The sequence below is a fragment of the Aythya ferina genome (assembly GCF_964211825.1).
Source record: "Aythya ferina genome assembly, chromosome: Z".
Classification (NCBI taxonomy): domain Eukaryota; kingdom Metazoa; phylum Chordata; class Aves; order Anseriformes; family Anatidae; genus Aythya; species Aythya ferina.
This window is the reverse complement of record NC_140299.1, coordinates 8,230,649-8,255,916: the sequence shown is the minus strand read 5'-3', so window position 1 is coordinate 8,255,916 and position 25,268 is coordinate 8,230,649. Positions and strand designations below refer to the sequence as shown.

At 39.0% G+C, this 25,268-nt stretch overlaps 1 protein-coding gene across 1 annotated transcript in view; it reads left to right on the top strand.

Moving 5' to 3' along the window:
- KIAA1328 overlaps positions 1 to 25,268 on the top strand; it is a 171,235-nt gene that overhangs the window by 123,403 nt on the left and 22,564 nt on the right. The window contains exons 9-10 of the mRNA XM_084504086.1: positions 9,893 to 10,077; positions 17,349 to 17,457. Coding sequence (XP_084360212.1) covers positions 9,893 to 10,077; positions 17,349 to 17,457 — 294 coding nt within the window. The remainder of the gene's footprint in view (positions 1 to 9,892; positions 10,078 to 17,348; positions 17,458 to 25,268) is intronic.

Sequence of the window (25,268 nt, the reverse complement as noted above, 5' to 3'; positions counted from 1 at the left end):
CCCTGGATGACAACATCCAGTTACACGGATTTGGCTATCATCTCTCTGCCAATAACTCTTAAACCTTCTGCTCTGTTCCATCTAGTCTTGCATATCTGACTGCCTCCCTGACACATAATCCTGGTTGTTTTGCCTTCAGATCATTCCTAATCTGGCCAAAACAGAACTCCTTACTTTTTCTTCTGAATCTCTCTTCACTTCTGATTTTGATAACACCACATCCTCTCTGTCACTCAGAGTTGTAACCTCGGGGTCATTCTCCTTCTCCATACGCATTTGGGCTGCTGACGACTACTGCAGCTTCCTTCTGCTTTGCAGCAAAAATGTACCACTAGTTTGTCAGCAGTTAAAGTGCTATTCCTTGCTCCAGTCCTTCATCCTGCACCTTGACTACTGTAAAATCTTCTCTGGCTGCTCAATATTCATGCCTTGCCTTCAAAATAAATTATCCAAATCAGCATCTTTGCTGCTCATTCAGATCTTGTCACCGTTGCTTCTCTGAAACCCTCCTTCAAAGGCTAGTTGTCTAAGGTATCAGTCTACAGGGCTCTGCAGAAAGTCACACTGACACTTCTTGTTTTATTTTCTCTGCCATCCCCTCTTCTTTACTTCTTCAGTTCCGTGAAACTCAATGTTTTCTTTGGTGCTATGTGAACTGATAGCAATTTACTCCTACCGCATTCCCTAATTCCTTCTGGCTTTTGGAACCATTGAGTCATGTCCCGGTGGATCCTGCCTTCATTTTGTCTGTTCTGTGTCTTTCCCGTCTCTCATCCCTGAGCCCTTTTAACAGAGTTTTTCATTAGTTTCAAACTAATCCGTCTCTTTCCACTGACCACAAGGACAGCCTCTGCCCAGCAAGTCCACTAAAATTTGAATCATACTCAAATCATCTCACTAGTGACCTAGGGAGAGAAGTATTATAACTTAACTGAAGTGACAAATCATCAGCTTTTATGTGTGGAAAAGCTTACATCTGGCTTCTAGCACACACAAGTTTGAAATAAAACAATATCCAAGTATCTTCAGTCATCTGTCAATAGTGTCAGACTTTGTCTCTTTATGTAACTACATGCCCTCCTGTTTGATCGATGCCTCGTTAATCCTTTTTTCCTTTTTAACTTTGTGCTCCTTTAATCTCTACCAACGTCTTGCATCCTTTCTGAGACAGTAATGTCTCTAAGAGATGGGTTTAAATTTATGTACCGGCTGTAAACTCAGTAGGAGTGAGGTGGTTTGGCAACCCAAGTATATGCAAGCCTCTAACAGCACACTCCACAGTGTCACAATGACACTGGTGGCAGCAGCTCTGGACAGACATTTCCAAACAGATTCTAAAAAAAAAACTTGTGCAGAGCCTAAGATCAGTTTGTTTATTTAGATTGGTAAAATATAAATTACGTTCTGTTTGCCAGTGGTAGCTGTGAGATGGCAAGAGTTGTTGGTATCTGATGGAACGAAAGTACAAAATATGCACCTCACTGAATGGTTTTAAAAGAGTTGTTCACCTCTTAGCAAGGTAGTGGTATCCCTCTTGTTGAAATTCAGTTATATCTCTTTATTTCTGAACACACATATGAACACACAAAAAGTGTTGTATGTTCCATAAACATCTTGGTTGAGTCACTGTTTGGTGGTGCTGCTGCATTTACATAAAATCGTATGTGTTGAAAGGAAATCTTCAGCATGTGTTTGTTTTTTTTTCTGTGAAATTCAGGCCAAGGTTTTTAGAGTAGTATTCCATCAGGTAAGTATCTCAGTTTGTATTTTACTTGCAGTAAGAAGCTGATTTTTCCACCACTAGCCATCAAGCACAGTCTGTGAAATACATAACTTCAGTGGATTCAAGGTAATGTATGTGACCTGAAGTGATTTTTTTCCATAACCTTTACCAAAAGGTGCCTTGTCAAATCTACATCTGTTGGGTATGGTAATCCACTAATCTGAGGAAACTCCAAAGCCTTATTTCTCTATTTACTTCTCTTTGGGCTCTAAGAATTTTTTAAAAGCAGATCAATAAACAATCTCAGTGTTTTCATTTTACTAAGCAATATAATATAGATGAGTACTAGAGTAGTAGTAAATCATTAATATACTACTTAATCATAGGATGACTGTGCCCCACAGATGTGATTTAATCACTAAAAAAGCCCAGTGAAGTGCAAAGATGCAGCAGGAGGGGCGTTTCTAAAAAAAAAAAAAGGGGGGGGGGTAATATATGACACCACTTTAAAAGATCCTAGTATGAGAGCATTTGAGATGCCTTGTATAGTTATAGTTGCAGACCTTGCTATATCCTGACATGTTGTTTTGATCACTCCTTAAAACAGGAATCAAAAAACACTTGAGATTTGTGTTTGTGGGAACCAATGTGAAGATAAAGGTCACCACGGTGTTGGAGCTGTGCCTTGTACCTGGGCTGAGCTTGAGCCACTGCACTGAGCTTCTGACGGCTTTTTGGAATAGGAACAGCATTAGAGTTTGCAGACAATAGATTCACTAGTCCCAAGATTTTATGTATATCCTTAAATGACAATTGTAGTCTGTGCCTAAAATGCTTAATTCAGTCATCACACAATACTGATAAAGATGATTAGAATTAGAGGATGGATTTTTCGTGTATACGTAGCTCTTTGTAATAACTGTACACAAGAGTGCAATCTTAAGTATCTGTTGCTCTAATTAGGCATCTCTTCAAAATGTCTTGTTAGTAGGGCACACTAGAAAGCCTGAGTGCCTGCTTTCCAACTCTGTGTCCTTCCTCTGCTATATCGTTACTTGTCTTCAGCAAACAGTTCCTCCCTAATGCGATGCATGTGCAGAAAAGGGCCTTTTGCAATTGCAGCTCACTTACTTAAAGGTCCTCTTGTCAACACCTACCAGCTCATCTAGAAACTCGTATGAAGGAGATGGTGCTTATATATGGATAGTCGTAGTGAAGGAAAATGCAGGGTTGTTTTTGTATCAAGCAGGTGGTTGCCGGCACGCTCAGCGCGAGCCCTGCAGCAGCAGCCCGTTCCCAGCCTGATTCTCCATGCAGCCCATCTACAGTGAAATCTTTTGTTCTAGGTGAGCCAGGTTCAGAAGGGATGACGCATTGCTCATCTATGCCTTTATCACAACCAAATAGCAGCCTAATTGGGGTGATGTTTGTTCAGAAGATGGCTCGCATATGGTATTTTGATGGGTACCTTGTGGATGGGGCTGGCTCTCAGCCAAACAACAGTGATCCCAGATAAGGCACTAAGGCAGGCGTTCCCTTCTCTGAAGAGCATGCGACTCTCCTGCTGAAGGAGGGTTATGCAGTTTGATCTACTGCAGAAGTTTGGATTTAGTTCAGAAACTTTGTTTGTCCTAAACAGGCTTTTGCATCATTCCTTATGGTACTTTCGCAGGTGACAGCTAGACAGGCTTTTCAGATACACAGACACTGTTTTGAAGGATTGTTTTTATACCTATGACTTGACATTTACATGACTTTCTTTTGTGAAGGCTGACAGCACTGCTTGCTGGAACGACAGGTGCTCTACTCTGCTCTATAAGAAAGGCCAAACACACAATCACAGCGTTTTGTCCTGCTAAAGCTTTACCAGTCTGCTTTCTGTGGCTGTTTCTCTATGACTGTCTGAAAACCTTTATGCTGGGGTTTTCTGTGGATTCAGAGGCAAAGAGAAAGTAATCAGAGCTCATTTCACTATTTATTAGGGAAACTAAGCGGTGTAGGAAGGGTGCTGGTGGGAAGTTGAAATGTAGCTAAGTTAAAGCAGAATGAGGACAGGGCTTCAAAGGAAAGGCATGAATATAATTTTAGGAGGTATTTAGCTTAGTACTTGCTACAAACGGACCTTTAACTGTGTATATTAAGTGAAATCCTGACTTCATTGAAGATAAGGGCAGTATTCTGATTGATTCAATGAGGCTGGGGTTTCACCTATGGCTGGTATGATCTAATAGGTCATTGCTAATTAAGAGCATATGCAGCCTCAATTCTCGCTGCTGGAATTAAATATCTGAGCATCAGTCACAGAAGGAATGGGGAAGGAACTGGTATCTGAAAGAACGGTCTGGAAAAGCCGCACTATGGATTACATTACCCTGGTAGAGCTTGATATGTGAGAAAGTTTTTAGCATACTTTCTTATGCAGCTCTTCCAAGATGAGAAGAAAAGTAAACCAAATGCAGTAGGTCCAAGAGAGCCGGTTCAGCAGAAAGAATCAACAGAAAACTGATACAGCCATCTGTATACCTTCCTGGACTCAGGGGCACTGGACCTGAAGAGAACTGTAAGGGGCGAAAGCTCGGGATCACTCCCCAGCAATGTGCTGTGCGCATTACAGCATGTGGGATGTAGGCAATCGCTGTGCATTTTCTATGATGAAAACTTCTTTACTTACAGGCAGGTTTGGTCATACTTTAGTTAGACTTGTCCTTGTCTGCTGAGGTGTGTTCCCCTACTGTCCCTGCCTTCTGCCTTTTACGTAGAGAAATACACGAGGAAGGAGATGGTCTCTGTCCTGAAGATCTCAAAAGTATAAATGAACATGCTCTCTAGAAAGGAAAGCAGCTGTTTCTTATTAACATGCACTGGATCCCAGCAGTGTCATTAACATGCTGATATGTCTAGCATAAGCCTCAAAATGCCAGGTTTCATAATTGGGCCATGAAATCTCACTCTAGGCTTGAATATGGCCTTCAAGGTCTGTATTAGAATAGGATGTTTTTCCTATTTTTTAAAGGAAAGGAAGGGGAAAATGTTAAGCCTAGATTTTTTTTTTTTTTCAAGCACTCTGTTTCAATATGAAATAGGCTTTAGATTTTTAGCAGTGTGTTTTGAAGGTTGATGATCTGCTGACATAAACAGATTGCCTTTGTCACCAGGAACGCAAGGGTGATGGCGTTCAGTGATGAGAGATTGCCCTGAAGTTCGCGCTGTGCTTCTCCTCCTCACTTGCAGTGCTTACCTATCTTCCAGCACTATTCACACAAAGCAGGAGTGAGGAGACCAATCTCCCTCCTTTCTCCCATGTGCTGCTCTGGCTTTTACATCTTGTCATGTTTCTTCCCGGCTCTGCTTCAAAAAAGGGGCAGGAGTGACTCTCCAAAGAGGATTCAGTGTTGCAGAGGGAGATGCACTAAGGAGGGCCTTAAGCTCTACCTCTGGTTTCAGGGTTTTCATCATGGTTACCTTTAAGCAGATACACATGGGATATACACTAATTTCTGGTGTCACAACTGGTGAGTTGAGTGTTTGGAAGTCAGCTCCAGTTCTTATCTACCTCTGCAGACCTGCTTGCCGTCCAGGGGCCCAGCTTCCTTACCACATCTGTTTCTTGTCTTTGCTTTGTAGGTGAGGGTAATCACACTGCCTTACCTGACATATTCTCAAACAAACAAACAAATAACAAGAACAGCAACAAAAATGCTCTTTGAGAAATATGGGGCACTTGAGAATGCCCTGGAAGTAGAGGCTTACAGAGAGTAGAGTTGCACAGTACACCTGAGAAGACTGCAGAAGTTGTGGTTGGAGAGGAGACTGCTGATGTTGATTCTCAGAGCCACTCATCCAAAGTCTACAGGCTTCTTTTCTCCTAGTGAATATTTTTTAATTGCCATGAAGACAACCAACTTCCCAAAGTCCTGCTTTGGAACTGGTGGTTTTCAAAGGTGTGCTTTGATAACTTGATTTAAACTGGTTTAAATTCAGACTCCCTGCTGAAAACGAAGATCCTGTCATGTATTGACACCTCCTTTGTTGCAGCACTTTTGATACTGCTGCTTTGTGCTGAACTGACTCTGGAAGCTGATCTGGCTGAAAACTCTCCCAACCAAAGGGGTGGAGTAGGGAGGAAAAGATCATATTCAGCCTGCTTGTCAAACTGCATCCGAAATGGCAATGCAGGTTCCAGCTACAAAAACGTATTGCTTGGGTTGCCTACTTATCACCAGTTTTGCATCATTAAGTGTTATGCATTCTTGGCCTGATATAATTGCAGCAGATTGCACACATGAACTGTTAATTATTTTATTTTTAAAACAGAAATTGCAGAACAGGAAAATAACATTCCAACATGTTTTCTTTTGGAGCTAACCTACCACAGCAATCTGTTAGTTTGATAATGGTTAAACTCACAAGCCCTTGTCTCAACAGGGTGCAGTAGGGTACCATTAAGGCAGCCATCTGTTGAATATACATACTGGAGGCCTGAATTGCCTTGCATTTTGGGTTTCTGACTAGTTATAACATAGACGTGTTCTCTGGGTACCACTGATCGGCACTGAAAAATGCATGGAAAGATCAGAATTCAGTGGAAGGTGGGAATCCAAATTTGGGTTCGATGGCTGGGAACCCCTCAGGTGATCACTAGTTATGGAGTAGGGAAGAGATTTAAACTCTTGGGTGTACAGGTGCTGATAGTGAATGCTACTCCGTGGTAAGTCTTAGCTGCTTCAGTTGCTTAGCAATTCAATAGATCTGTAAAACTCCATTCGCAGACCAAGGCTACCATTATGTTGGATTGATTCATCAGGATGAGCAGCTAAAAAGTTAAATTCTATCAGAGTTTTCCTGCATTAATTTAAAAAATGAATTTAGTTGGCTCTAAATGGACATTTGTTTTAGTATCTTGAAGAACTGACTTTCCTCTATTAAAGCAGAATAATGTATCTATATGGTGCCCTAACTTGAACAGTACATAAAGATTAGTAAATAAGACCCCATTAAAAATACTTATAATGTAAGTAACATGGGTCCCAATAGCCTTTCTAATGTCCATTAATGCTTATTCTGAGGATCAGAGCTCATTTTACTGAGCCATTTAGTCAAACCGTGTGATTATTTAGAAAGTTAATTCATGCATACTAAAATCTAGCTTAAGTAATGCAGAGGGTAGGAGGTAAAACTCTATGGAGACGATAGTCCTTTTTGTTATTTAATGATCAGCCATAATTAACTTGCAAATTTGAAATAATTAGAACAAATTAAAGGTATTTAACTTTGCCTCCCTAAAGAAAAATTCAAATTGCACCAAATGCAGCTTTAAATTATTCAAGTCTCAGAGGTCTGTGCTGGGTTTTTTTACAATGCCTTTTCTATGATGAGAATACCAATCTGCTTTTTGTCAGAAAGCATCCTATCAAGTAATTGTTCTTTGTGTCTAATAAATGACAGCTATTCTTCTTTGTAAAAGTATTTCAGTCTCTGAAGACTACATCAGCATTTCCATGGCATTTTAATTCAATAAAACAAAAGGTTAATGTTTTTCTACTTTTTAAGGAATGCAAATACTAGCAATATTCAATGGGTCCTGAATGACATTTAAAATTTGCCATTCACGCTCAGCAGGAATATCGCGATATGACGCACTGGCAAAATGAAAAAATGTTTAAGGTGTGTTCTCCTTTGTTGATGTACTTCAGTATTCATAAGGAGACAGTAATGCTGAGGCTCACGTCTTTTCTGGTGATGCTACTTTATAGCTCCTGCCTTAGGTTAGGTGGGTTAGTAAGGTCTTTATTTAGGCAGTCTTCTCTGCTGTGTAGTTTCAGGGAATGCTATGAAAATTCATCAGATAACAGAGTGCCCTAAGGAAGTCCTACTAGCCAGCCTGCATTTGGATGATATGATGGATTGCTGGATTTGAAGATAGAGAAGGACCTGTCACTTAATCTTTGTGTCTGTACATAACTGATGCCTTTGGACCTTATGTTAGTTTTAAACTTCCCAGCTAGTCACATCATTCAGTTTTTAATTATTCCATAGCTGATTGAGCAACTTTTTTCTGAAACAGATTTTTTCCGTACGTTTTCTTTGTTTAATTTCAGTGTGTTGTTAATTTTAGACTTTTTTTTTTTGTATCTCTCTGCATTATCCCTTTCACTCCTTGGTGTGCGCACCTCTCAGACTAAGTACTTGTCATTTTAAAGTTTGACTACATCCTTACTTGAACAAAACTTTTTAGCAAGTCTTCTCTGATTAAATACCAAAGAACGAGGCTCTGATGCATTGTTTAGTGAGCTGTAAATGCAAATATACTTGCTTTTGTTATTTCCCCATGAATTAGCGTCTGTAACTTCCTCTTGGTGTCTGTTTCTGTTTGAGTTCTCTCTGCCGTAGCATTATTTCAACCAGAACCTGATATTTTAGAGGTGACCGCACCATGTAAATGTTATGGCAGTCAACCAGCGGAGTAATCGCTTCCTCATCTACACGACTAAGGTCACTGTCTTCACAGAAGATCTGTAGGTGGTAATTAAATGTACTTTAAAAACTCAGAAAGCATCCAAATAATGACGACCTTAGTGTTTTTAAATGCTGTTAATCATTCAGGAACAGACAAATAAAAAATCAAGTACTGTATTATCAGAGAAATCTGGTCAACTATTACACCTTTAAACCTCTTTAAACATTTATTAGGGTCCAAACCCACCTCTGGCTACACCCTGGGTTGCAGGAATTAGTAGGTTAATGATATCAGAGAATTCTAGAGTCACCATAAATTTTAAAAACATTTTGCAATATTACTAAGTCATCATGTGGTTTGAAACCCTAACGTAAACGGAGGTTATTCGGAGAAATTTTATCCTACACTTCAGCCAGTTATTATGGGTCATGAGCCATTATATAATGTTCTGCATTAATAATACAGGAGTAATACTAATTGTCAAACCGGCGCAGTGGGCCTTATTAAACAATGACTTTTACAGCACATGGATTTGAAACTTTTAATTTAGCTATCATTTTCTGATGGGAAAAAAAGATACCTGTTTTTTTTTTTTTTTTTTTTTTTTCTCTGATATACAGTAACTTCTGTAATGTAAGCTTTTATGTAAAATATTTTTGTGAATCATCCACCCATAAAACTGTAACCCAAATGATACAAACTTAGTAGCAGTCTTAGAGTTATCCTTTCAAAATTGGTACTTAAATGGGAAAAAGATTTGTATAATCTTCTGTTAATTTAGGAAAGCTGTGTGTCACTCCCATACTTGCAAACAGAGCAGTATAATCTTGGGATGAACTGTATTCCTTCATGTGGATAATCCTTTTTTTTTCTTTAATATTTTAATTACTTTTTTTTTTTAAACTGTGTAATAGTCATGGGGCTAATGACGTATAGATTTTGGGAATCCTCATTTAAAGCAGTAGTCTTCTTCCTGAGAGCAGAATTTGAAAGCAGTCTTTTGACTTTACCAAGAGAAAGATGGTCTCAATAACCTCCTGTCTTCTCAGAAGGTTTTTTTTTTGCATGTGTCTGCAGAAACTGAAATCATGCTTGCTCCATGTCACCAAAAGTGCATCCTGGCTCTATCTGTGGAGTATTTAGGATCTTGTGCAGGAGTCCTTCCTGGACCATACTGCTCATTGCTTTTCTTGTTAGCTTTCTCGTTTCTTACTCTTACTTTTTTTTTTTTCTTTTTTTCTTTAACCACTGTACCATCTGCTTCCCTTTTGCAAACCATGACTGTTTCTCTCCACTCAGATTCTTCTGTCTCTCATTTTTTTTCTAGCAAAGTGAACATTTTTAAGTTACTTGTTTTCTTCCAACCTTGCTGAACCCTGCTGGGCAAAGTCCTTTCTGAACCTTCATCCCACTTGTCCTGTGCTAACCACTCAGAAAATCCAGGACCTAATGCATTAGGGAATGTTCCAAATACTGAAAAACTCCAAATATAATTGTCAGAGTGCAGCCAGCTGCTGATAACCAAAGACTCCTGTGGAAGTTGAAGTAGGTTGGTGACCCTTCAACCCTTAGGCCCCTGCTTTCAGACATTGTAAATGGATTCAGCAGGAGCTCAACCAGCACCACGATGGTTATGCTTCTGGGGAGGCAGAGGGCTGCATGTAGTGTTAAAGACGTTGATATGTAACAGTGTCACCTTTCTTTCTTCCTAGTGTGCCAGTATCGAAACGTGAAGATTATTATCCCAGGACACCACCAGTGAGCAAAGCCTCCAGAACATCACGGAGCAGTGGTGGGAGCAGTTCAGGGAAGAAAATGGCTGGTTTTGGTGCACATATGGAAGATGGGCGAGCCCTTCTGATGAAAACCAAGAGGGAAGGCAGCAAGTCAAAGAAAGGTAAGGGGAGGCATGTTGTATTGCAGGTCTACGAGTGTGCTGATGTCATTTAGAGATTATATGTGTTCAAGAGTGGATCAGCAAAATACGCAATTAAAGAGAGAGGATTGCAAGTTGCTTAAAACAACCTAAGAGAAGCTACCTACGTTTAAAGTAAAAACATAGAAAACCTTGTAAATAACAAGTGATCTTCTTGGTTGGTGTTCCTGATAGAAGAGGAAAAAATAGCCCTTTAATCTCAAAAAGCTGTTTCAACAATTCTTCTTCCTTTCCCAGCAAGCAGAGAATAAGTACAGTGGGACTTGTTCTTGAAATGTAATCTTCTTCACATTCTTTTCCTCCCCAAGTAATGGCTCCACCATTACAACCTGGTATTTTGCCACACAGGGTTGTCTGTACTGCTAGAATGTATCCTGCTCTTAGCTTAGTACCTCCACTTAAGGAGCAGAGAAAGCGTCCTTTCTTAGGAAGAGAAAGGGCTGGGAACAAAAGCAGCTTGGATGTTTCACTGCCGAGCCTTGAACATAATCCTTGGTTCAATTATGAGCTGGTTGTGTTTTTTTGTTTTTTTTTTTTTAACTTGTCAGCCAGTTTGCTGTATATGTCAGCATAAAAATAAAGAAAATGGCAAAATGAGAAGAAATGTGGTGCAGTTCTCAAAGGAACAAATAACTTGTGTTATTGGTTAAGACCGTACCAACATTAAAAAGCAGTCCCTGTGAAGAAACTTTCAAAAGGGTATCATCAGCCTGGACCCAAACAGTGGCTGAGGTTAATCTCTTCCAAGGCACAGCTACAAAAGTTGGAAGCCTGTAAAGGGCTTGTGTCCAAAAAAATCAATTTCTAATTTGAAAGAAAATCATTTTTGACTAACAGGGGTTCAGGACCCATTACTTTTGCTGTATAGTCTGCTGACATTTCACACTTTCTGTTGTGCACAATGAATCCTAATAGTCATTTTATAACATTGCTACACCAATCAATTTAAGCAAGAGAAAGCCGTTACAATTCTGCAAAGTTTCAGGGGCAATTTTCACTGATGGTTTTCTTTTATGTTTTTTTCAGCTATCATTATTTTTTTCTTCTCTTTTCCTCTTCCTTCTCCCCCCTCCTTCTCAATACTGTAGTGATGAAATTGAGATTTTTCACAGTTGGATGATGGGTTTTGTTCCTTGGATAGGGGTAGTCCCAAAAAAGTAATTTATTTTCCATAGATTTGGGGGGAAAAAAATCCAACCTGGCCTCTCCTTCATTCACTCATTTCATTTTTAGCACTTAGAAGTGACGAGCTGCACCTGGCTATTGCACATTCAACTGAACTGCACCTATGCTGATTTAGTGAGTGCAGTGGTCAGCATAATGTCCAAAAATGGTTGGTGTCTTTTGCAAACACTTTTTGGGATTGCTAGCTTTGAAGATACAGAGCTGTGTGGCAAAATTTAGCTTATAAACATTGGTACTTGCTGTGATACCAGATAAAGTTCAGAGAAATGCTTTCAAGCTGTGGAACAACCTCAGGTCTATTACTGATTTGAATGGCTTGTTTATCACAAGGCAAATTACCTAGCACTAATCACTGAAGTTGAAGTCTTCTGTATTTAGTACCTTTTTAATTGGCTTCCCTCTGTTATATGTTTGGACTCCTTTAACAAGCATACACACACACACACACACACACACACACACACACACTTGTACAGTGTTTTTTTCATCTCTGGGGATCACCAGGGTACAATGTTTCTTAATTCTAGTTAGCTCTGGACTTAGGTGTTCCTGTCCCTACTTCTGCTAGATCTTACCATCTGCTGCTGAACTGGGATTTCAGCTTCACAGTTTATTCTTTTATTAGGAAGTAAATACATAGCATCTACCAAAATAAAATGAGAGATATCAACAGTGTTTTTATGGTGAATTCTTAAAAAATGTGGCATTTGCCTGACTGCCTCAGAGTATGGAGCCAGAAAGCCTGGAACAGTGGTCAGTACCTGCTGCATCATTAGAAACCAGTTACAGAGCTCTAGCTAAGCCATCTTATGCAGAAGGGGCACAAAGTCAACCAGATGACATCCTGAGACATGAAACTTGATGGTAGTTGTCAGCCGGCTACTTTCACACAGCGATTTGGTCAGAAGACAGCAGGGGTGGATCCTATACACAGAAGCATGTCTGCTGAGAACTTCCTAACAGACAGAGGTTTGACTACAGAGATACTTTTTGCTACAGAGATATTTTTTCATGCCTTGATCTACCTTGATGATTTAAATTGTAAATGCTTGAGGATGGGGACTATCTCCAAGCATGTCTTAGTGCAGTGCCAGGTCTGATGTGGATCTTCGGGCTCTGTTGCAATATAATATAATTTCTGCATAACTCTGGGAACAGTGGGTGTCTCAGGGTACCACGCAACTCATGATAGGGTCCCTCCACAGCAGCATAAGCATACACATTTGTATTGGAGTTTGATGTTGTCCTTTTTCACTACTTTGTCATCTTCAGTTTTGTTTTGAGGAGACAAATCAACTAGTCAGTAAACAATTCTCATGGCATGGTGAAAGGCTTTACTGCCCACAGCACTGCTTGCTTACTGCGAGAGTTTGAGTTTGGAAGGGGTAGTTTCTTAACCCAGTTTTCCTTTTTCACTACAAATGTTTAGTAATGCTGAGAACAGCATTGTTAACCTGGTCCCATCACCTGGTGGAGGGAAAGGAGCACTTCTGTGCTCTTTTCAAGGTATAAGCTTACTGAACCAGCCCTGCTTAGGCAATCAGTATTTATTCTTTCACTGTTGCTTTTTGTCTCCTATTTCTGTTTGCTCCTTTATTTTTATTCTTCTGCTTTAGCAAGTGTTTGTGTCTTGTATCCAAACTTTTTTAGTTTTACCAGCAAAACTTTAAGCAGACGAAGCAATCCTCAAGTCTTAGATCTTTTCAGCAGTAAATTGTTTTTATTGGTGTCACCAGCAGCTATGTCAATTTGTACTAAAATCTAACAACTTGTCTAGTTAAAAAGCACTGGAGTACAGAAATGTGTGTTTCTCTTTCTGCCCTGGAAAATTTTGCTTTTGGGCTGGGAAACTAAACCAGATTGTATTCATTATATTCTGCAATATTGGGCAGTTCATCTTCGTACATTTTTTTTTAAACTCTTCCTCTTTACCCCCTTCCTAAAAATCTCTTTGCAGTGAAACAAAGAACTCTTTTTTTCCATTTGTATCTCTTTGGGGGATGTAGCATCTGCGTGATACTGTATAGCACGCATAGCTTTCCTTTCTATATGTAAAAGAAAAAGGCAGAGAAAGAAATAATATTTTAGCTCACAGAATCTGTACTTTTCCAGGGGCTGATTTTTCTCTATAGTGTTTGTTTTTGGTAGGTTTTCTAATGTAGCTTCTTAGGGATTCAAGATCTGGAACTTCTTCCCTTGAGGGAAGACTCTTCCCTACAATTGAATAGAGCAATTAGTTAATATTAGTGAAGCGCTTTGAAGCTGTGAAGTACTATGTGAATGTTAAGCGTTATGAATATTACTATTATTCAATTCATAAACATTTCTTTCAAGTTTATCAACCTAGATTTTCCCTTGCTTGCTTTCATTCCATTACTGCTTGAACTAGACTCAACAGTTTTTCTTCATTCTTAGTACTCACACTTTCAAAAAAGTTGACTGCTGTATTTCCAATTTTCTTCATGTTCTAGTTGTCTGCTTCTCAAGCAGAAATATACAGCTATTTAAATTTTCTCAAAAGCGTCTTCATATCATTTGTATACCAAGTTAAGAAAATTGAAAACGGTATTCTTAACTTTACCATTTAGAAGACATCTATAATTGCTTTGGGGGTAGCTTGCCTTTCAAGCTTATATCTAGTTTATATTTTGCTATTCTTTTCTACTCCTGGTTCTCTCTTTTCATTGGTATCAGGATTTAGATTATTCACACCATATATGAGCTTTCTTTTTCCAGGGTGAATGTGTCTATTCTTTTTCCATGTTCTTGCTTCTCTAGGTCATCTGCAACTTCTCCAGTCTCATACTGTCTTACAACACCTGGAAATCTAATTAATTTGCTGTCATTTGCATCACCCCAGTTCTCTATGACTTTTCATAAATAATTACCAGTCACTTCATAAATTCATTAACTAATTCCCTTTAGCCATGAAATATATATCCTTCAGACTAAGGATTTTGTAACTTTTCCCCCCCGATAATTCCTTTTCATCAGCTTTATGCAGGCAGTATTTGCCAATATTCCTTATCTTTTTTTTTTTTTTTTTTTTTTTTCTTACACTATATTTTACAATTATTAGTAGCTTGACCATTTCAGGATCATTATTGATTTAATCTTCTTTGTGTATTAATAGACCTGCTTTCTCTTTGGTGTTTCTTTTCCCTCTGTAGACTTCTATGCCTTTTTCAAGATGTATTTTAAAACATTTTTTGTTTCTATATGCACTTATTCAGGATTTCTTTCTAGCTCTGTGCAGCCTAACAGCCTCAATATATTCTTAGTTCCTTTTCTTGTTTTCCATTTCTGGCCCTGGTAATATTTTCAAACGTGAGTCTTTGAACAGTCCCCTCGAGGGTGTATTGGCCACTTCTGAGTCCATATATTTTCTTTTTTGGAGAAATAGATCTACTTTGCTTTGAATGTAGCATGTTGACAATGTGCCAGCCTTTTCTCATACTAGGAATTGAATATATTCTCCTATGCTCGCCAGGTTTTTATTACTTCAGTATTAGTTTCTTAAGATCCAGCTGCCTCATTCCACTGTCACATGAAATGATTTCTAAATATCTCTTTTTTCAGTCATGAAGCCAAAACTCTAAGCAAGAAGCTTCCAGTCTTTATATGCATACCCACTCTTCACATTGTGGATTGGCACTCTATCAAGTTACCAGGGACACACAATCAACATATATCCCCATGATATTTCTAAGAGTTCCTTCACTGAAAATTAACTGTTTGTTGGGCAAGTTTTTTTAACTACGTAGTACTGAAGCACAGTGCATTGTAGCAGGGCAGTAAGAACCCACGTCTTTGTTAGCCTTCCTAGAATATACATTAAAGCATGTGGTTCTACTAGATCGTATGCATATATTTGTATACATCTTAAATCAATGCAGTATTTTAAATAATCTTAATCTCTTGGATGTCTGTAAATTTGCACTGGAGCTGGAGTTCCAACCTTGATGTATTGCTTCATATTTCAGCATGAATGGTAGATAAAGTTGCTGTTCACAGAGCTGAGAAATATTTACGCATGACAGAATTACTTAAAGAGCTAAATACTGTTTTGACTTTAATTTTTGCTGAGACTTGTAGTTTTCCCCATATTTACTGTTTAGTTAAGTGATGTTGGTTGGACAGTGCTAGTTAGGATAGATTAAAAAAATAAATAAACACATAAAACCCCCACAGTCTTTTATGTACTAGATCATGTTACCCGTAACTTGCATATTCCACTTAGTACTGACTACTTGGAGGCAAAGTGTCTAACTAAATCATACCTCTAAAACCTAGTTCTTAGGTAGATGGGTACAAGGTGGAAGATGGGTAAAAAATCGTCTGGATCTCCAGCCTCAGTGGGTTGTATTCAGTCCATCTGGCAGACAGTAGCTAGTGAAATCCTGCAGTGGCTTATATCAGGGCTGATGCTGTCTAGTGTTAACAATCACAACAGTGGGACAGGAGGCACCTTCAGCAAATTTGCCCACACCACCAACTGGGGAAGAAGTCAATATGCTGGAGGTGGGGCCCAGTATTCAACAGACCTTAACAGGCTGGAGAATTGGTTTGACAAAAGCCTGTTGAGGTTCAGCAAAGGGAAAATGACAGTTCCTGCAACTGGTTTGGACTGACCCCATGCAGCAGGACCGACTGGGTGCTGCCAGTCTAGAAAGCAGTTTTGACAGAAGAGAGCTGAGGCTCTTGGTGAACAGCAAGTTAAAAACAAGTCAGCAGTGTGCTTGTGTGACAGAGCAGTCAAACCTCACACTGGGCTGTAACAGCAAAAATGCAGTCAATATATTGATGAAGTCAATAGTTAATAGAATCACAGGATGGTTTGGATTTGAAGAAACCTCAAAACTCACCCAGTCCCACCCACTTCCATGGGTGGCAGTCCCACTAGCCCAGGCTGCCCAAGGCCCCATGCAGCCTGGCCTTGAGCACTGCCAGGGACAGGGCATCCAGAGCTCCTCTAGGCAGCCCATGCCAGGGCCTCACCACCTTCATAGCAATTAATTTTTTCTTAATATCTAATCTAAATTTACCCTCTTTTAGTTTAAAGCAATTACCCTTTGTCCTATCACTATGCACCTTTGTAAAAATTCCCCCTCCAGCTTTCTTGTAGGCCCCTTCAGGTAATTGTAAGGTCTCCCCAGAGCCTTCTCCTCTCCACGCTGAAAAACTGCAACTACGACAGCCTTTCTTTCTTGGAGAGGTGCTCCGGCCCTCTGATCATCCTTGTGGCCTCCTCTGGATCTGCTCCAACAGCTCCATGTCCTTGTGCTGGGGGCCCCAGAGCTGGGTGCAGGGCTCCAGGTGGGGTCTCACAAGAGCAGAGCAGAGCGGGACAACCCCCTCCCTTCCCTGCTGCCCATGCTGTGTTGGTGCAGCCCAGGACACGGTTGGCTTTCTTGGCTGCAGAAATTGCTGGCTCATGTCAAGCTTCTTATCAACCAACACTCCCAAGTCCTTCTTCTTAGGGCTGCTCTCAATCCATCTCCACACAGCCTCTATTTGTGCTTGGGATTGCCCCAACTCAGGTGCAGGGCCTTTAACTTGTCCTTGTTGAACCATATTTTATAATTTGAGAATTTGGGGGGGGGTAAAAGGAAAGAATGGACTAGCAGTCCTATTTTACTGAAAGCAAAAAAAGTGATAGTTACACGTAGAAAAAAGGAGAAGAAAACATTATAAAAGGTCACAAGAACTGTGTCTGTGAAACAAGTTGCATCCTGTGGATCCTGGTTTTGCCTCACCACTAGGAAAATGGTCTACAGTGTAAGTCTGTCAAGCTTTGGACATTAAGATGAAGGCTATATGTCTTATTCCATAGATCTGATTATACATGATCCTGAAATGCATGCTATACACAGTACTGTCAACTGATAATTGATTTGACATTTGATTGCCACTTAACTGTATATAAAGCACTCCAAAAAACATTGCTACTTTTAGTCTTGGTGTTCTGTAATAATGCAGAATCACGAAATAGCTGCCTCAAATTTACTAGCCTCTAATATCTGACTTGTCTTCACTTCGTTTCACAGGGACAACTTCAGGACCTAGGAGGGATGCAGCCTTGTCTCCTGGACTGATAGGCAGAGGCAAAGAGCTTGTAACCACAGCCACATCACCAATCGAGCATGACACTTCACGGTAAGATTCTGGTTAATCTCTGGTTTAAGATTCTGCAAACCCAAATATCAAATTCTCCTAGATGCAGGGAAGTGGCTGAATTTCTATGATATTTCATGTTAGCACAAGATGGATAATATAAGCTAAAAACTGCCATATCCTTTTGACATTTATAGTAAGCCTTAAATTGCTTGTTAGAATAAGAAAAGCGGGAATATGCCAAGTTCTAACATCTTAATTTTACTTAGATTTTGAATAGAAAGTATTTTATGTTCCAAGTCCTGACACATTAAATACATTTATAAATAATTTGAATGGATGGTGTTAACCCATGTTAGGCTTTAAATCCACTTGAAGATTTTAATCCCCCTGTACTCCATTCCCCCCCTGTCCACCCCCCTATATTTTATCAAATGGCATTTCTTTTAAAATGTTTTGTACCAGAGTTATTTTATGTTTAATGACAAGCAACAAAATCACATTAAGTCAGCAATTCCTGATTATGCTATATATCTGCACTAAATGCGCTGGAAAAGCAGCATTATGACTTCTGCTCCAATGAAGAAACAGAAAGCAGCATTGTTGTTACACTTAAGAGTCTAAAAACAACTTGCCTTCTTTGGGCAGGATTACAATTCTAGTGGTAAGTGCCTAGAAAAACAGCATACAATTCTTGCTTTTCTTTATCATATCCCATATTTTATTGTAATAAAATCTTTAGTTAAGCAACTGAGTAAATGCAGATTAAAGTATGAATTTGCTATATTTTACACCATTAGTTAGATGACTTTGTGCAGTGGAATGACAAGACTGTACAACCGTTCATAAGAAGAGTTAAATGTTTCTTGGAGAATGAGAGGGCTTGAGTCAGATTTAATCTTTTCTTGGCCCAGTGGACTAGGAAAATGTATGCTTGATATCATCCCTGTATTCTTGGCAGCAGCTGGCAGTTTATTTCTATCTTCTGAGAGAACTTGCGATATATAATAGGTGAAAAATCACTATCAATATTGACAAATTTGTACTTACTTGCTATGGAAACACTTTTTTTGTTGTTGTTCTGAAGGAAAAGATGATAATTCTGGGAGGACTTAAGAAGTGAGATAGATTGGGCTCTGTTTCCCACAAGTAACTGTATGTTTAAGCAAACAGAAACTACAAGACAGCCTCAGCATTTCTCTTAGAAGCAAGGGTTACCTTTGCAAGGCAGTAGTATCAGATAAGGACTGTGTAAAGATACTGCTTGATACCACCTAATAGCGGTAAGTTAAGATTCTATTCAAGCACTGAGGAGTAGATATAATTATTCACATCATACAACAACTGCTCAGAAAAAGGAATTTTATTCAAGAGGATTGATGGTCCATTCTTTTCCACAGAGGGGAGTAAAATAATTGTTGAAATATGCTGTTAGAAATCATATCAGATAAAGTGATCAGTAACAAGTCTGATTAGCTGTCATCTTTAAAGTTTTATTTCACCAGTTGATGGCAAATTCTGAAAAATCCTGTATTTCTGGGGTGTTCTCTTCCGCTCTCACTGGCTTGCTTTCTCTCTGTTGGTGCTGTAAGTATAATTGACCAGCTTAAGCAGCCATGTTTTGCTTTCCCTTACTCATGGCCTTCTCTAATTGAAAATGGTAAATGGACAAGTATTTCTGTGGAGACCTAAAGCTGATCCTATCCTTCATCAAAAAACCTGCTTGAGCAGCAGGTCAGTCTCAATTTATCACTGAATGGTTATAAGCTTAGACTGCAGGTTTAACTAACTAAATTAATCAATATTGAGAATTATTGCTGCTTTTGTGCCACTAAAGTTAGGGTTTGTCAGCATGTTCGTTATAATCTGTGATTGGGGGGGGGGGGGGGGGGCGGTTAACAGCTTAACCACAACAGTTGGCATGGGACGGAAACTTGCAGCACAAAGCCCAAGCCTAAGAACAAATTTATTTATTCGGCAGTACATGTAAATCTAATTACTTTTGACTATTTAAATTTATAGGACTAGATTCAACTCATGTTTGTGCCAGCTTTAACTAGCACAAGCCCTGGCACTCGGCAGTAGCAGCAATGGAAAGCCTGCCAGGGAGAAGGTGTTGGAAAGTGACAGAAGCTCCCTGCCAGCACAAGGCTTTAGGGTGCTCACTCAGCTTCTGGGAGGGCTGGCTGGATAAGCAGGCATGGCAGGTAGAAGATGTGTTGGCTTGATAGCCTTTCTTGGCAGGGCTCAATGGAGGCTTCAGCATGTGTTACAGCTACCTCCTGCGTCAGGAGGAATCACAGCAGTGCTACTTTTTCTCTCTCCGTGAATCACCTCTGGGACAAGAATCGCGTCCTGAGAAGGAAAAGGTGTGTGCTTTGAGATTCTTAGTGCTACACCTGTAGAAGGACCAGACTTTCAGAATGAATGTGCACAAGGTCATCTCAGTGCTATCTCTGAAAGAAAAATGCTTCTTTTTCTGGCATCCTGAGCTAGTCTAATAGTGAATTTGTTTGCCCATCACGCTTTTATGCTTGCCTATGGCTGTTTTTCATAATGCAGCCAAGCATTACATGTTTGGTTATCCAGTGTTGTTAAGCCAAGTGTCTACACCTGCATGAGCCCCTTGGAATTATGTTCACAGCAGGTCTGGAAAGCTTTTTTACTCCATGTGCTTGTTTATCTAGATCAAAGCTGATATATTTGGAAAACAATCACAGGCAAGATTCAGACTCGGAAGAGTAAGTTCTGTTCCTTACTCTTAAAGCATCGGCCCTCTGACTACCTAAAATATTGCCTTTTTGGTGACCAGGGACATCTTCTTCATAACCGTTGTTTGCCTAGAAGCAAGGTTCTGCTTTTTTTTGTCTGTGAGCTGGAAGGGAGATGGAGCGGGGAAGTAGCAGCATTTGTATGCTTCCATTTAGTAATGAAAAGTTTTTGTATAAACTAGATTTTACCTTAGCTATCATCAGGTAATGATTTCAGCAAAACATGGATTGTGTTGCACAACAAAAATGAAGCTGTTCTAAATCAAAATATGAAGTTAAGCTTTAAAATAAAAAAGTGTTGTAAATTGTGCATTGTGAAAGACCATTTAATTTGATTATAACCCTGGTACAACTGTCAGGCTCTCCCCACGTAGAAACAGTTGTACCGTCGAGTTTGGCACAGTATGTCCTATAACACTGCAGATAATCAAGCACTTAAAAAGACACAGGCAAAGGTTGTTCTGCTCACCATGGAAACAGATAATTCTCCTGTAACATTCTTCACTTTGGGCATCTACAAAGTGAATTTAAGAACAGTTAGGTAAATTAAGGGATTGAGTGATAGTCTGGGATTTCAGCATTAAGCCTATGTTTTCTTGTTACAGTTTTAAATCAGAGCTTTAATGCTAGCTGAATGCATTGTCTTGGAATGAAGTTTCTTTTAGCCATTAAAATAAGTGATTTAGAAGTTCCTGCAATATGAATACTATATTTGAGCTATATTATTATCTGTTAGGCTACAGTGGCCTGTTGGAGTTCTTATAAACAGATTGTATTGTGTAAATTTGTGTTTAGGGACATTTTAAAAACAAAACTATTTACCCAATTGCCCAGCACATCTCAGGTGAATGTCTATTCAGGGACTTTTAAGCAAATTAATATCTGAAGTAAAATACAACGTGCAGAATTGTATACTTAATAATGCACACTGGAATAGTGTAGAGCAGATCTGTTATGCTAAATATTAGGAAATACAACAGTGATGAGGCTTAATCTTTTGCTTTACTTACATCTCTCAGCTCTGCATGTTTTGGGTACTTAAATGTTGTTCAGCTCTTAAGACAATACCATGAAGTTCCTTCTCCTGTATTGTCTAAGCAAGCACAGCCAAAGAAATAGATCATTTTTCCCCTTAGAATAAGACATGATTTGAGATTCAAAAGGAGGGCAGAGAAGACAAAACTTCCATTCCAGATCTAACTTTTGAGCACTTAAAGGAATTAAGGGTGTGTTTGGAGCGGGGTGGTGCGTTAGGTGATGAACATGATAGGAGACACAAGTTTTGTCTACTCCCTGAGAGAACCAGCAGCACAAAAAGTCCAATATAGTTCCATATGCAAGTGATAAAACCAGACGTTGGCAAATTAATCTCTCTTATTCACAGTGTAGGTTGTTAATTGTTCTCTCTGCTGGCTGTCGATATAATGTGAAATTTTCATTCCCTATTCAAGATGGAAAAAGTTGTGGCTGAAAATGTTAACATTTGCATTTTTATTTGTTGATTTATTTAAAGGACAGCCTCTCTTACAGCAATCCATCACTCAGTGACACCCCAAATATGAATAATGTATTGTAGACTTGCGGTTACAATGTGTAATAAGTGCCAGAGACAGTAGAAGAATGTTAACTATGTTGCAAATGTAATATTTATCGACTCATAGTTTATTGCTTTCGAGGTTCAATAATAGTGACCATAGGACATTAATATCACTTATCTTGATTTTAGTTGGGCACCTCTGTATGTAGAAATAACCCATCTATCTCATACTTACAAAATAAATGTGAAATTTACAGCACTTTGTAAGAAGTGCATTATAGGTTTCTTTGCTTACTGCTCACAATTCTCCTTTTCTGCCTTCTCATTTACTTACATCTAACATTGATCCCACTCCAATTGCCTGACCCAGCTGGTGAGCACCTCAGCACTCTTCTAGAGGCTTTATTTACTGGCTGTATTATGATATTGTGCATTCGATGGTGTTTGGACCAGGTCTCTTTTCCTGCTAAAGATCAGTATGAAGAGACTGACAGATAGGTTTCTGGTGCTTCTTTCTGAAAAGACCATGGCTGAGAGGCTAAAACAGGGGTAATTTCTCCTCTCAAAATACATACATATAATATCTAAATCATCTCTTTTAGAAGATTGCGACCATCAATAAAAGAAGTGTTCAAGAAGGTCAACGGTTGTCATTATAGGCGTGTATTTACAGAGAAATGTTTAATCAAAGTATAGAAATACATTAGAGCAATTTTGGAAAATTGGGACTTAAAATTCAGGTTTCATTTTTAAAATATATTTTTTTCTTGATACTCTATATAAGAAAAAAATGAAATACGGATATGCTACAGTAGCAAATCAATTTATAGTAGTCATTCGTATCTTTAGCCCTTGCTCCAGAATTTGGCATCAGAAGCTGAGCAAAAAGGACAAACAGTGGTCCTTATCTATGTTGTTCTGCTATGACTACTAAAAGCTTTGAAGTCTCAAATGTGAAATGCAGATGTGAACCCAGGACGGGGATCAAAACCAAATTTAACAATGGGAGATTTCAAGCTTGTGTTGAAATCAGATTTCACCTGTGAAGCTTGACTCTTGGGAAACTTTGAATTGGGTTCAGCCATGAAAATGATAAGCCTTGATTATATTTCACATGGTAGACATCAAGTAAATTTTGAAATGACATTCTGTATTTACGTCTGAGGTTATCAAATTTAAGACATCATCAGATTCTTTCTCTTTACTGTGTGTAACAGGAACACCTATTTGTGTCAAAGCAGCCTGCCTAATAGCTGCTTTGTGATAACAGTTTTGGTGTGTCCATTGCTGACAATGAAAATCATATTGGGAAATTCTGACTTGCAGTGCAAAAGGATTAATGTTAATTAGCAACTGTTGGCTGTAATTGTCACCCTCATTAAAATGCAGAATTATGTATTTCTTAGTTATAAATAACCTTTCTAATTGTACTTGATGTATGCCAGTTTAATCAAAAAGTACACTTGCAAACAGGCAGATATTTGCATTAATCTAGCACTGGATCTTTGAGTCTTTTTTGATCGTCTTTTATTCCAAAGTTGACTAGTTGGGGGAGGTCTATTACAGCTACATATTCTTTACACATTTTTTTATTCAGCTATGTGGATCTGACAGGATTTTGTATTAAAATGAGGGGAAATGTCTTCTGGGAATGTTCAGTGCAACAGAAAACGTGTTAGTTTTGAAGTAGTTGGCAAGGTTTACATCATTCAGTGGTATGACAATAAGTTGATTGTAGTTTGAAAGTAATAATAAGCAAAGGAAAATAGACTACAAATCATATTATGAAGCTGACTTAACTCCTTAAGTCTGTTTCTTACCATCATTTTCATTGTTATCTTAATTACTTTTTTTTTTTTTTCCCCACTGCTTTTGCAGGTTCTCAAATACCTTGTTAAATCTTCATTGGATGTGATTCTCATTTGTACTTGTAATCACAGCATTGAAGACTTAGTCTCAGAATACCCTCTATTTTCAGGTTCCTGCTGTGCTTTGCTTTGCCCCTTTGTCAAAAAAAAAAAACTTTTGACTTTTTTTTTTCTTCCCTCCACTGGTAGTCTGAGCCCTGCATTGTAGTTTTTAAACATTTTCCTGGAATTGCTGTCATGGTAGTTTCTACAGAGCTTGACAAATTAAGACCAGTCTTGGTTCCTTTCTTCATGATTCTGTAATGAACAGTTCTGCATGGTTCTCTTCCTAGCACTGTAGTCACTTCTGCGTTCCTTCTCCTTGGGAGGAATTGAGTAATAATATATACAGAATCATCGCATCTTACTTTAAGAAGCCATTCTCCACAAATATGACTTTGTCATACTTCCACCACATTGCTTATGTGTTAATGTATTCCCCTTTCTCTCTCTCCTTTGCCTGCCTGGAATTTCAGGCTGTAAACTCTTCAGGGCAGGATCCTGGCACAGTGAATCTCCGTGCTTGGTTAGTCCACGTAATAACGATGATTAACTGTGATGCTAGTGTAGTTAGGGTGGAATTCATCTTGCTTATCTTGAGACAACTGAGCTACTTACCCTCAGGTCCTTTTATGGTCGATGACTTATTTTAGGATCAGCTAAATCACCTTTTGGTGATGCCTGTCTTCCTGTGGACTGTAAAATAAGCCTGGAGTAACACACACTGACATCTTATTCCTCGTGTAGCTGAGTATGTGGAACTAAAAATAAGTTGTTTGTCATTCACGTGTTGATTATGAATTGGAGGCAAATGCAGGGTTAACCTGTGTGCTGCATGGTCAGTGCCTTGATTATTAATACAATTTTAATACTCGTGTTATAAATCAAAGGGCTTAGCTACTGAGAACTCTGGGAGAGGGAGTGCACGTGTGATTGCAAGCATACAGCATCTTCCTCAGTGGAACGCAAACGTGTAATAATGTGTTCAGTAAAAACTGTGGTGAGGGAAATCTGGATAGAATCAAGAGTTGTCACTGCTTTGAAGAATTCTCTCTTATTTATTTATTTATTTATTTAAAGTGACACCCTGTAAGTTGAACATAGTCATTCAGGATACTGCAGTGAGGTCTGAGTAAGGCTTTGCACCAGTCATCTCATCATCTCCCATCTGTAATAGTTAAATGTTGTGTGCATCAGAAGATGGTCTCAGCAGACAGACACAGCCCTGTCTTCTCAATTATTTCCAGCTGATGAGTTGCCTACTTACAAAAGAAAGTCTTGCCACCGTCACTTAAGGACATTAGCCAGCACTTTATACCATTAGATTTGCCCCATTTCCAGGACTAGTTTTTAATGTACCTTTTTTCTCCTTCATGATACTCTAATTCTCTGCCTCAATGAAGACCTCCTGCTCTTGTTTTTACTACCATGAATAGCATAGTATCAGCAGTGAATGTCATCTCATTATTTGTCCTTTCTCTAGACCGCTTATGAATGCATTAAAGAGTTCAGGCCCTAACAGATTTCTTTGAGGCTCCATTGGTGACCTCCCTGGCCACTTTACAGCAGACCAATTTTAATATTCTTTCTTTATTTCCTGTCTTTTAACCAGTTATCTATCCATTAATGGATTTTCCT